This window comes from Ornithorhynchus anatinus, chromosome X1 (genome assembly GCF_004115215.2).
Source record: "Ornithorhynchus anatinus isolate Pmale09 chromosome X1, mOrnAna1.pri.v4, whole genome shotgun sequence".
Lineage (NCBI taxonomy): Eukaryota > Metazoa > Chordata > Mammalia > Monotremata > Ornithorhynchidae > Ornithorhynchus > Ornithorhynchus anatinus.
In genome coordinates this window covers 55,241,136-55,254,789 of record NC_041749.1, presented here as the reverse complement: position 1 = coordinate 55,254,789, position 13,654 = coordinate 55,241,136, and the positions used below count along the sequence as shown (strand labels likewise).

At 51.7% G+C, this 13,654-nt stretch overlaps 1 protein-coding gene across 1 annotated transcript; it reads left to right on the top strand.

Annotated features, from left to right (window-relative positions):
• Nucleotides 1-4,556: 4,556 nt before the first annotated feature.
• ARPIN (actin related protein 2/3 complex inhibitor) lies at nucleotides 4,557-13,105 on the top strand. The gene is made up of 6 exons (XM_029050797.2): nucleotides 4,557-4,680; nucleotides 6,129-6,204; nucleotides 7,378-7,510; nucleotides 8,776-8,982; nucleotides 11,638-11,801; nucleotides 12,371-13,105. The coding sequence occupies exons 1-6, from the start codon at nucleotides 4,589-4,591 to the stop codon at nucleotides 12,377-12,379; spliced, it is 681 nt and encodes a 226-aa protein (XP_028906630.1). The 5' UTR covers nucleotides 4,557-4,588; the 3' UTR covers nucleotides 12,380-13,105.
• The last annotated feature ends 549 nt before the right edge of the window (nucleotides 13,106-13,654 follow it).

The window sequence follows — 13,654 nt, the reverse complement described above, 5'->3', positions numbered from 1 at the left end:
AACCTGATTTGCTTAGTACAGTGCCTGGCTCATAGTAAGCTCTTAACAATTGCCATAAAAATATGGAGCAGTCTGAAATGTTGGGGTGGCCATGGTAGAGAGGATAAGAAATAAGAGGAGGACTGATAAAGCCACTTCAACCTCCAAGCCTCTTGCTATGCCTGGGCAGTGTATCTTTATAACTTCTCTCTCTCTGGATTACATTCTTTCTGGTATTTTCCTGCATTTCTCTTGCCTTATCTTTCTTTTAGCTTTCACTTTTGGTATCTTTTCTTTTCTTCCTCTTTTTCTCTCTCACTCATTTTCTCTTTCTCTTAAGGCCCTTGAACCTTCTCTATATTTCCTCCTTTCAATCTCCCTCTTCCTTAATCCCCCAAACCCCTGCCAGCCTCAGCCCTTGGGGAGGAGGGGACAGGAGAGGAGGATTCAGGGGAAGAGGGAGCAGGAGAAGAGGACTCAGGGGAGGAGGGGGCAGGAGAGGAGTATTCAGAAGAGGAGAAGGCAGGAAAAAATGACTATCTGGAGATGAGAGCAGCCTCTCCAGTGGTGGAAGTGAGGCCCACATGGCAACACTCACTGCTGGTAAACCAATCAATCAATCAGCCAATGATTGCTATTTGTTGTGCTCTGTGCAGAGCACTGTACTATGCATTTGGGAGAGTACCATACAACAGAGTTAGCAGACACATTCCCTGCCCTGAAATGAGCTTTCAGTATAGAGGGGGAGACAGGCACTAATATAAACAATTAAAAATATATAATTTAGAGATGTGTATATAGGTGCAGTGGGATTGAGGGTGGGGCAAATGCCCAAAGGCCACAATACATTGAGGATGCAGAAGGGAGAGGGAGATGGGGAAAAGAGGGCTTAATTGGGGAAGGCCTCTTGGAGAAGACGTGACCATCTCCTCCGTCAGCCCACCGAAGCCTGGTTTTACTAAAGCAGCGGGCCAACAATCAGGGGCTGAAAAAAGGGGCCACCCACCTTGCTTCAATTGCAGCAAATCACGGGACCACTCTCCTATGTCTAGTCCAACGGTCCTCAGTCCCCCAGGCCGAACCGGCCCCTCCAAGGCAGTACCAAGCCCCAGGAGGGAAGTGAGCAGGCAGGGATTGCTCACCTGCTTCCAGGGGAAAGTCCATCCCTGGATTCTGGGAAAGAATGAGATAGAATTAGGCCAAAATGCAAAACTGAAAGGGAGTGCCTGGGACTGTGGGGGTCCTTTGCATGGTATTTGTTAAGCATTTATTATGAGCCAAACGCTGTTTCAAACGCTGGGGTAGATACAATTAGGCCAGATACAGTTTCTGTCCCATATAAGGTTCACAGCCTAAGTAGGAGGGAGAACAGGTATGTAATCACAATTTTGCAGTTAAGAAAACTGAGGCACAGAGAAGTTAAGACACTTGTCCAAGGTCATGCAGCAGGCAAATGGCAGAGCCAGGATTAGAACCCAGGTCCTTTGACTCCCAGGCACCCTTGGCGCTCTGCCCACTGATGGATGTGCCCAGATGAAAAGCAATAGCAGGGATCCTGCTGACCACATGGCGGAAAGAGCATGCATGGGTTTAGGAGTCAGAGGTCCTGGGTTCTAATCCCAGCTCCACCACCTGTCAGCTGTGTGACTTTGGCCAAGTCATTTAACTTCTAGGTGCCTCAATTACCTCTTCTGTAAAATGGGGATTAAGACTGTGAGCCTCATGTGGGACAACCTGATTACCCTGTATCAACGCTTAGAACAGTGCTCAGCACATAGTAAGCGCTTAACAAATACCAACATTATCCAGTGCTTAGAAAAGTGCTTTGTATATTATAATTATTATTATTATCCCCTCCCTCCTGCTCAGCACGGCGACTAGGGCACAGGAAATGAGAGAAAGAGAGAGAGAGAAAATAATAATTGTGGTATTTGTTAAGTACTTACTACGTGTCAGGCACTGCACTAAGTGTTGGGGTGGCTACAAGCAAATAGGGTTGGATACAGTCCTTGTCCCATGTGGGGCTCCCAGTCTCAATCCTTATTTTATAGATGAGGTAACTGAGGCACAGAGAATAATAATAATAACTGTGGTATTTGTAAAGCACTTACTATGTGCCAGACACTGAACTAAGAACTGGGGTGGATACAAGCAGATTGGGTTGGACACAGTCCCTGTCCCACATGGGGCTCAACAGTCTCAATCCCTATTTTACAGATGCTACGGTAACAGAAGCACAGAGGAGTGAAGTGACTTGCCCAAGGTCACACAGCAGACAAGTGGCAGAGCCAGAATTAGAATCCATGACCTTCTGACTCCCAGGCCCGTGCTCTTATCAACTAGAAAATGATGAGGGGGAGAGATTTGGCAATAATCTACTAGGCAATTTTGCTGAAGCCCAGTATGCTGAAGTACAATATCTACAGCATAATTCTAGGGTCTCTCTATGCCCACTGAGAATTCCACCTTGTCTGAGAAAGAGATGATCATTCTGTTATTTATGACATTTGTTGAGCGTTCCTTTTGTGAAGAGCCCTGTCCTCAATGCTGGGGAAAGGTACAAAGATGATACGTCACCCAGTTTCCCACCCTCAAGCCTGGAGGAAGGTGTGCTGGGGAAGGGCACACTGAGAAGTAGAATCTCAGAACCTGGAGAAGCAGGGTGGCCTAGTGGAAAGAGCCTGGGCCCGGGAGTTGGAGGACTTGAGTCCTAATCCCGGGTCTGCCACTTGTCTGCTGGATGACTTTAGGCAGGACATTTAACTTCTCTGTGCCTCAGTTTCCTCATCTGCAAAATGGAGATTCACTACATGAGAAGCAACATGGCGCAGTGGAAAGAGCACGGGCTTTGGAGTCAGGGCTCATGAGTTCGAATCCCAGCTCTGCCACTTGTCAGCTGTGTGACTGTGGGCAAGTCACTTAACTTCTCTGTGCCTCAGTTCCCTCATCTGTAAAATGGGGATTAAGACTCTGAGCCCCACGTGGGACAACTTGATTCCCCTGTGTTTACCCCAGCGCTTAGAACAGTGCTCTGCACATAGTAAGCACTTAACAAATACCAACATTATTATTATTATTACCTGTTCTCCCTCCTCTTTGACTGTGGAACCCCATGTGGGACAGAGACTGTATATGGTCTGATTAACTTATATCTACCCCAGAGCTTAGAGCAGTGCTTGACACAAATACCATAAAAAAGACTGCATAACCGTAGTTTGGGAGAAGAAATTTTCCAAAGTACTATTCTCACGTCATAATTCTTTTTCGAGATTAAATGGAACTCTCAGTGCGCAGTCACTAGAGTTAATGCCTTAGGTGAAACATGCAGGTGTGGAGAGAGAGGAAGGGTGGGGAGAGGGAGAAAGGGAGAAAGAGGAAGGGAAAGGGAAGAGAAAGAGAGGGAAAGAAAGGGTGAAAAGGAGAGGGAGAAGGAGAGGTAGAGAAAGGGAGAGAGAAATTCGCTTAGTAGAGTGCTTTGCACACCATAAGCACTCAATAAATAGCATTGATTGATTGATTGATTGATACGAGCACTGAAGAGGAAATGGACAGAGAGGAATCACAGCTTCCAAGAACAGGGAAATGCCAAGAAAAACATAGAGTGGTGGGCAGAGAAGAGAATGAAAAGCGTTTTGGGGGAGTGGGGATGCATGCGCGAAGAGGGACAGGAAGGCCAATGATAACCACAAAGATTGAAGACCTGCGGGAGCAACGTGATGGATGTGGAAGTACAGTGCTCTGTAATAATAATGTTGGTATTTAAGCACTTACTATGTGCAGAGCACTGTTCTTAGCACTGGGGTAGATACAGGGTAATCAGGTTGTCTCACATGAGGCTCACAGTCTTAATCCCCATTTTACAGATGAGGGAACTGAGGCACAGAGAAGTTAAGTGACTTGCCCACAGTCATACAGCTGACAAGCGGCAGAGCTGGGACATAGTAGCCGCTCACTAAATACCATTGAGGAGGAGGAGGATGGTGGAAGCAATTAGGAAGAAGATTAATGAGGCTTTGGAGAGAGGACAGTGCCTTACCGATAGAAATAAATGAGCTGTGTGTCCCCCCACACTTCCCCACTCAGTAAATACGATCGAATGAACTTCCCCCTCCCTTTCCTGCATCGTAACATAAAATGCGCTCAGGCTGGGAGTTCTAAGGATCATAAGGGACATAAAGGTAACACATGCACAGGGACAGGGAACCAACAGGCCCCAAAGTGCTCCGATTTCCTAAGAGGCGGATGAACGGGAAAATGGCCTATTCTCACCGAGCCCAGCACCCCCTCCGGTGACCCGCGGCATCGCACGGGGCTGGGGAATCTGCCTCTTTAAATCTGGGAGGGGGCGGCCGGACCGTACTATTCTGCTCCGCGGGGGGGAAGGTCCGGATCGAGGGGCGTGGGGGCACCCGTTGCCCCGGAGGTCCGGTTTCCGGGGCTCGGACTCTCTATTTATTCTTCTCTGCATTTTCCCAGCGCGAGGCAGCGGCAGAAGCGGCTCGGCCCCGCGGCGCTTGTCTCTTCCTGTGGCCTCACCCCCCTCCCCCGGGCCCGCCCACTCCCGGGGTTGGCGGCCCCCGCGGTTCCCTGAGCGCCCCCTAGCGCCGCGATGAGCCGCGTCTACCAGGACAGCGCCCTGCGGAACAAGGCTGTGCACAACGTTCGGTTCCCCGGCGCTTGGGCCCCAGCCACGCACCAGGGGTATGAAGGGGAGATGCGTGTGCGGGGGTGTGTGTGTGTGTGGCGGGGGATCCAACTCGGCCTAGCGCCCCCCCATTTGTCTGCACTGTGACCTTGGGCAAGTCATTTCAGTCTCTGCTTCAGTTGCCTCCCCCTTAAAATGGGGATGAAGACCGCGAGCCCCCTGTGGGACAGGGACTGTCCAACCTGATCAGCTTGGATCTGTCCCAGCGCTTAGTAGAGTGCGTGGCACAAAGTAAGCGTTTAGCAAATTCCATTAAAAAGAAAAAAAGCACGGGCCTGGGAGCGAGAGGCTTCTAATCCCAGTTCTGGAGGTAGGGGGACATGTGAGATTGCAGAGGAGAGGTGTTGGACCCGAGATAAAAGGGAGTGGAGAGAGGCTGAGAGAGACTACAACACGCACACACCATAAAATGTATTTTTAAAGAAAATAAACATTCATCCAGTGGGTGGTGAGCATATGCAAACATTCCCACTGGAGGCTGTGCAGCCAAAATACCAGCATATTCAAGAGACGCTCGGATACAGCCAGGGACAAGGGGTCCATCCTGGGACCCTGGAGGGCGAGTCAGGGATGGGGGGGTGAGGGCCAGTCCTGAGGGTGCCTCTCTAAGAGAAGCAGCCTGACTTAGTGGAAAGAGCACAGACTTGGGAGTCAGAGGTCGTGGGTTCCAATTCCGGCTCCTCCCCTTGTCAGCTGTGTGACTATGGGCAAGTCTCAAAGAAGTTATTCTTTGTGCCTCAGTTACTTCATCTGTAAAATGGGAATTAAGACAATGAGCCCCTCATAGGACAACCTGATTACCTTGAATCTATCCCAGTGCTTGGCACATGGTAAGTACTTAACAAATACCATTATTATTATTATTCTCTGGGCCTCAGTTACCTCATTTTTAAAATGGGGATTAAGAGCGTGAGCCCCATATGGGACAGGGACTGTGTCCATCCTGATTAACTTGTTTGTACCCCAGCACTTAGAACAGTGCTTGGCACACAGTAAGTGCTTAACAAGTACCATTATTATTATTATTTTTAAGAGGAAAACCGGCCCCCAGTTCCTCTGAGTGTCACAGATAGAGTCCTGGGCTGGCTAGAGGCAGGATCTGAGCTGGTACTGGCGTTCCTCATGGGCTTAGGTTAATAAGGAAGTGCTTTCCTAATGACACTGCCCCCGGCTGATTGGCAGCTGCCCACTGAGGCTCCAATTTTCTGCATCCCCCGGCTCTGCATACCAGGCAGTTGCGGCAGTGATAGATGCCCTCCTGAACCCCGGGCTGCCGCCGGTCTGGACGCTTCCCCGGAGGCTTTGAGATCTGGGAAGTGCAGGCAGGTGGAAGCAGAAGGAGCAGACCCAGACAGTCTATTTGAGCCTCAGTGGCAGGCTGGTTGCCCTGGCATGGCCTGGTCTTTTGCTGCCTGACCTTCTTTCCTTCCTTCCCTCTCCCCAGGGGCAATGGCGTCCTTCTGGAGGGAACCCTTGCCGATATCTCTCGCCATGCCATCTCGGACGTCCACGGCAGAAAGGTGAAGGCGCTTTCTCCTTTATTTCTATTAATGCCCGTCTCCCCCTCTGGATCGTAAACTTGTTGTGGGCAGGGAACGTGCCTACCAACTCTGTTATTCTGTACTCTCCCTAGCGCTTAGTACAGTGCTCTGCACCCAGTGAAGCGCTCAGTAAATACCATCGATTGATTGAGGGAGCCTGACCTTTCATTGTGATCGGGGAGGGGGAAGGAGGTAAGGGTTTTGTGGGGATTGAGGCCTCAACAGGTCAGAAAGGCACCATTTTGGATCTCTTCAGGGGGAGGAGCAAATCTGGGAGTTCAGCTCAAGTCCAGGTCATCCCCCTGGAGAGGGCCCCTGTGCTTCTTTCCACTGTGTGCTGCACTTCCTCATCAGCCTGGGGACAGCACGGGGGATTGCCGGGCACTCTTTTCTCATTCTCTTTATTTTCAGTTCGCTAGAAGTCATTGGCAGTTGGAGTTGGGACTGTCCTGGTGAAATCAGCCAGCCTGCCGTGGCACTAACCCCCCTTTCCGTGCTTGGACTTTGTTTCTGGGCTGGAGCACGCTCGGAAGACATTCCATTTGGGACGCACAGCATTCTGGAACTCATATTCTGGAATATCCAGAGAACTGTAACTCCACCCTCTCCCGATCCCAGTCCGGGAAAAAGCTGGACTTCTCTTATCAGTCAGTTGATGGTATTTGTTGAGTGCTGACTCTGTGTCGAGCACTGTCCTGAGCGCTTGGAAGGGTACAGAGGAATTAGTAGATACGATCCTGGCCCTCCCGGAGGTTACAATCTCATGGGTCCTGAGGCTTTTACCGGGAGCAGTAGTGAATGGTAATGGCCAAGTTGGGGAGGGAGAGGGGACCCCTGGAAGACCTGAGGTCGTGGTTCAGTGGAAAGAGCCGGGCTTGGGAGTTAGAGGTCATGGATTCTAATTCCAGCTCTGCCGCTTCTCAGCTGGGTGACTTTAGCCAACTTCTCTGTGCCTCACTTACCTCATCTGGAAAACGGGGATTAAGACTGTGAGCCCCAGGTGGGTCAACCTGATCACCTTGTATCCCCCAGCGCTTAGAACAGTGCTTTGCACATAGTAAGTACTTAACAAATACCATCATTATTATTATTATTATGAGGAGGGCTTGGAGGTCTCACTATCCCCATCTCCCCTCCTTTGCCCCCCTCTAGGAGCGCTACTATGTGCTGCACGTCCGGCCCAGCCGCGTCCATCGCCGCAAATTCGACCCCAAGGGCAATGAAATCGAGCCAAACTTCAGCGACACCAAGAAAGTGAACACGGGCTTCCTCCTCTCATCATTCAGTAGGTGTCACTCTGCCCTCGGGACCCTGGGATCCCCAGAATCCCTCATCTGCCAGGCCCCTGCCTCCGTGCTGGGGTGAGGATTAGGCTGGCAGGCCAACGCCCCCGTATCCCACCTCAGGGGACAGAGGCCAGATGACTAAAACCAATGAAGTTAGGTCTTCCCACCCCTAGCAGCGCGGCTCAGTGGAACGAGCCTGGGCTTCGGAGTCAGGGACTCCCGGCTCTGCCACTTGTCAGCTGTGTGACCGTGGGCAAGTCACTTCACTTCTCTGTGCCTCAGTTACCTCATCTGTAAAATGGGGATTAACTGCGAGCCTCACGTGGGACAACCTGATTACCCTGTATCTACCCCAGGGCTTAGAACAGTGCTCTGCTCATAGTAAGCGCTTAACAAATACCAACATTATTATTATTATTAGAGATGGGGTGAGTGTGACAGGGAAGAAGAGGGGAGTGATGGCTCTGTTCCAGGTTCACCCTTCGCCTCCTTGTGTGTCTCTATCAATCAGTCATATTTATTGAGTGCTTACTCTGCACAGAGCACTGTACTAAGTGCTGGGAGAGCAGAATATGACAGAATTAGCAGACAGTTCCCTGCCCGTGACTGGTTTACAGTCCAGAGGGAAAGACAGTCTCTAAGCCTGCCTGCTGGTTGGTTTTTTTTCATATGGGATCTGTTAAGCGCTTTCTATGTGCCAGGCACTGTACTAAGCGCAGGGATAGATAGAAGCTAATCAGGTTGGACACAGTCTGTGTCCCACATGGGGGGTCACAGTCTTAATCCCCATTTTATAGATGAGATAACTGAGGCACAGAGAGGTGAAGTGACTTGCCCAAGGTCACAGAGCAGTCCAATGACAGAGCCGAGATTAGAATCAGATCCTTCTGACTCCCAAGCCCATACTCTATCCACTAGGCCATGCTGGCTTCCTTGGCTCTTGTCTGGGGGATGGGGCCCAGCAGACCAGCTTGTCAGTGGGTGGGGTGGCTGTGGTGAGCCCCTTGGGATTTGCCCTGACTCACCGTTGTTCTGAGGCCAAGCTTCCCTTCCCAAGAGTTTCCTCAGAACAAATCCAACCTTCCGGAATGCTTCCTCGGCGGTTGGGAGGTTGAGGTGTTGCGGGCAGGGGAGGCTGTCGAAGGAACTCCTCCGTGAGAAGCTCGGGGCCAGGGCGGGCCGGAGGAAGGGAGGGAGGTTTGATCGACCCTGCGGCCCCAGGGATCCCTTCCAGCCGATGACGGGGCCGGGGGGCATCCGACAGAGGTGGAAGCCAAGGGGACCACGGATAGGCTCTCACCCGTGGAGCTGAAGGGGCTGGTGGAGAAACCGGATCTGCTGGAGCTGACCAAGGGTCACACGCCAGACCAGGCCGTGGCGTTCTGGATCCTGGAGACCGACATGGAGAAGATGGAGCTGGAGCTGGGGGAGGAGGTTCGCCTGAAGACCCGGGGCGACGGCCCTTTCATAGGTGAGTGAGCGGCCTTCCCCGCTCTGCCTTGCCCTCTCAGCCTGCCTCCTTCCCTGCCCCAGATATTTCTGCCGTGCCCACTCCAGATTGAGTCTGGGGGTGCTCCCTCCAGATTGAGGCCAGGCCTCATCCCTCCAGCCCCTGCCTATTATTTTAATGGTATTTGCTAAACGCTTACTATGGGTCAAACTCTTCTGGGAGGTGAGTTAGGAACGAGGTAATTAGGTTGGACACAGTCCCAGACCCGCATGGGGCTCTCAGTCCAGTAAGAGGGAGAACAGAGATTGAGCCCCCATGTTGCAGTTGAGGAAATTTACGCACAGAGAAATGAAACGACTTGCCCCAAACCACACAGCAAGCGATCGGCAGAGCTGGGATTGGAACCCGGGTCTTCTGACTCCTGGGCCCGTGCTCTTCCCTCTAGGCCACGCTGCTCTAATAATAATAATAATTATAGAATTTGTTAAGAGTACTGTGTTTGGAAGCAGGATGGCCTAGTGGAAAGAGCACGGGTCTGGGAGTCAGAGGACCTTGGTTCTAATCCCGGCTCTGCCTGCTCTGTGACTCTGGGCAAGTCCCTCAACTTCTCCGTGCCCCAGTTTCTTCATCTGTAAAATGGAGATTCAATACCTGTTCTCTCTCATACTTAGAATGTAAACTCTGACTGGAGCAGGGGCATTGTCCTATCTGAATACCTAGTATCTATGCCAGCACGTAGTAGTCAGTCAGTCAAATTTATTGAGCCCTTACTGGATGCGGAGCACTGTACTAAGCACTTGGGAGCATATACAATATAACAATAAACAGACATATTTCCTGCCCACAATGAGTTTACAGTCTAGAGGGGAATGTGCTTTTTTTAATGTTCCCAGCACTGTATTAAGCAGTGGGGTAGATTCAAAGTAATCAGGTCAAACACAGAGCCTGTCCCACATGGGGCTCCCAGTCTAAGCGGGAGGGAGGCCAGGTATTCATTCAATTGTATTTATTGAGTGCTTACTGTGTGCTGAACACTGTACTAAGGTATTCCATCCACATTTTACAGGTGAGGAAACTGAGGCAGAGAGGAGTGAAGTGACTCACCCAAGGTCACACAGCAGGTGAAGAGAAGCAGCTTGGCATAGTGGGTAGAGCACAGACCTGGGTCAGAAAATCATGGTTTCTAATCCCAACTCCACTCCTTATCTGCTGTGTGGCTTTGGGCAAGTCACTTCACTGTGCCTCAGTTATCTCATCTGTAAAATGAGGATTAAGACTGTGAGCCCTATATGGGACCGGGACTGTGTCCAACCTGGTTTGCTTGTATCCACCCTAGCACACTGTACAGTGTCTGGCACATAGTAAGTGCTTGACGAATACCATCATTATTATCATTATTAGGTATGTGGCGGAGCTGGGGTTAGAACCGAGGTTCCCTGACTCCCAGGTCTGGGTTCTACCTGCTGGGCCACACTGCTTCCCTCGGGATCCGAGGTTGCCCAGTACTTCCGCTAGGACCCGTTTCCGAATCTCACCTTGTATCCCTTTGGGAGTCCATAATATCTGAGCCCCAGCGAGCCCCTCCCCAGCCAGGGACCCTGCTGATTGTCCTGGCCTGCTCCTGAACGCAAGGAGACTCCCAAACGGGAGGCCTGCCCAACCCCCTTCCAGACGATAAACCCTCCAGCAACACCATCCCAAGTCAGCCCCTTGAGATCCAACCCGGGATTCCTCTCTGGCTGTGGCTTGGGACACTCGGGAGACCTGTGGGCCGGTTGCCCCGGATCCCCATGGTTAGGCATCCCCCTGGCTTTCCCCTTTCTGTCCCTGATTTTCTCTCTGGTGACCCATCGTGGACTGTTTATCTTTAAGAAGCAAGTCTGGCTTAGTGGTTAGAGCCAGGCCTGGGAGTCAGAGGACCTGGGTTTTAATCCTGGCTCCGCCTCTTGCCTGCTGGGTGACCTCGAACAAGTCACTTCACTTCTCGCAGCCCCAGTTTCCTCATCTGTAAAAAGGGGATTCGATGCCTGTTCTCCCCCCTGCTTAAACTGTGAGTCCCATGTGGGACAGGGACTGTGTCCTATCTAATTAGCTTGTTTCGACCCAGTTCTTAGAACAGTGCTTGACACTTAGTAAGCACTTAACGAAAACCACAGTAATAACAATCTCCAGACTGCTGCAGTTGGAACCTACTGCTGTGTTTTGGCTGCGCCGGGGAACAGATTTTCCAAGCTCCCTCAGGAGCCCTGAACCTGAAAAGGAAGTGCTCCTTTACACAAGCTCAAGCCTAAGCTTTCTTGTCCGACTCCAGAGTAATAATAATAAGAGTAATAATGATAATTATGCTTGTTAAATGCTTACTGTGTGCCAAGCACTGTTCTTAGCACTGAGGTAGATACAAGTTAATCAGATTGGTCACAGGGCCTGTCCCATAATGGGGTTCCCAGTCTTAGTCCCCAATTTACAGATGAGGCTCCTGAGGCACAGTGAAGTAACTTGCCCAGGGTCACACAGCGGACAAGTGGCAGACCCGGAATTAGAACCCAGGCCCTCCTGACTTCCAGTCCCATACTCTACTAGGCTGTGCAGAATGCCCTTGGCCTTCTCCAGGGTGATACATCACAGGCACCACCCCCAACCCCACCCCTCCTCCCAGCGACTGTTTCTTCTCTTCAGGCTCTCTTGCCAAGGTCGAAGCCGGGACGGTGACCAAGTGCAACTTCGCTGGGGACCGGGAGGTGGGAGCTTCGTGGACAGATAACATCATGGCGAAGAAGTCCTCGGAAGGAGCAGTGGTGGAGCCCCGCGGACTGGGAGATGGGGCAGAGGAAGATGAGTGGGTAGGTGAAGGCCAGCGGCCTGGCAGCCCCCTGCTCCATTCTGCTAGTTTCTTCCCAGGGTCCCCAAGACCCTCCTGCTCTTCCCTCACGATAGAACGAGGGTGTCCCCCAGGAGAGTTCAGCCTTGCCCCTTTCCTCCATGCTAGATCCTGGGTGTCAGCGCAGCCCCCTGAGATCCGGCTGAGCCATGGCTTTCTCATTTTTCACCTTTGAGTTTATTTATTTTTTTTAATAGTATTTGTTAAGCGCTTACTAAGTGTCATTGTGTCTAAGTGCTGGAATAGGTCCAAGTTAACTAGGTCAGACACGGTCCCTGTCTCGCATGGGACTCACAGTCTAAGCAGGAGGGAGAACAGGGGTTTAATCCCCATTTTACAGTTGAAGGAACTGAGGCCCAGAGGCGTGAAGAGACTTGCCCACGATCACACAGCAAGTAATTGACAGAGCTGGGATTAGAACCGAGGTTCTCTGACTCCCAGGCCTGTGCTCTTTCCCCTAGGCCACGGTGCTTCTCCTTCTCCTTAGCGTTTGGGGTTAATCTCACCTGTCCCTGCCTTGTGTTTCCTCAGGATGACTGAACCGCCACAGCGAGGGCCTCTGGCCTTAGATCGGACCTCTTCAGGCTGCCTTCTCCGGCTCTGTGGGGATGGGGAGGGAAAAAGATCTTGCTTGAGGGGTTCGTGCACACCACCTTTCCGGAAGAATCTTCTCTGCAGCCCGGCTTGGGGGAGGGTTCAGAACAGGCTCTGTGCTTTGACTCCTGGCCTGCTCCAGTTGCCCCCAGGGCAGCCCTGGTTCACAGACAGACGCTGTCATCAGGGCCAGGAGAGGAGGAGGAGTCCCCCTGGATAGGAGCCACTAGCCGGGCCTTGGCAATGATCATCTGATTGCAGGACCCCAAAAGCTCTTCACTGGGGACAAGAAGGGAGCCTGGTGTCTGGTGGAAATGTTTTTGAGGAACCCCCATCAGCCACGTCTTTCATCATCTGCTGGGCTGCATGGACACTTCTACTCCCCCTCTCCCCATCCCCCTCTCTGCGCTCCTTCCTTCTGCGGTGGCTTGCGTGGCTCCATCCACCCTTTCCCCTCCCCGCTGCACTTTCTGTTCCTCATCCCTGGGTCTCTGTGAATGGGTGGTTTTCCTTGGTTCCACCCTTGTTCTGTAATTGTACCTGTCCCAGCTTCCGGGTCTAAAAGCTCCTGGGTCGGTTCCGGTTTCCTGGAGCAGCATGATAATAATTATGGTCCTTGTTAAGCGCTTACTATAAATCAAGCACTGTTCTAAGCCCTGGGGTAGATTCAAGTTAGGCTGGACAAAGTCCCCATCCCATATGGAGCTCACAGTCGTAATCCCCATTTTAAAGACGAGGTAACTGAAGCCCAGAGAAGTGAAGTGACTTGCCCAAGGTCACCCAACAGACTTGTGGAGAATCTGGATTAGAGAAGCAGCGTGGCTCAGTGGAAAGAGCACGGGCTTTGGAGTCAGAGGTCATGAGTTCGAATCCCAGGTCTACCACTTGTCAGCTGTGTGACTGTGGGCAAGTCACTTAACTTCTCTGTGCCTCAGTTACCTCATCTGTAAAATGGGGATGAAGACTGTGAGCCCCACGTGGGACAACCTGATTCCCCTGTGTCTACCCCAGCGCTTAGAACAGTGCTCGGCACATAGTAAGCGCTTAACAAATACCATCATTATTAACCCAGGTCCTTTGACTCCCAGGCCCGTGCTCTATCCTCTAAGCCCTGCCGCTTCTCCTCCAGCATATAGCTGTGGGCCCGAGGCCAGGGGCTGGAAGCCATAAGGGGAGCAGTGGACCCTCTCCTCTCCGGCCCAGGCTCTGGGACAGCCGGAA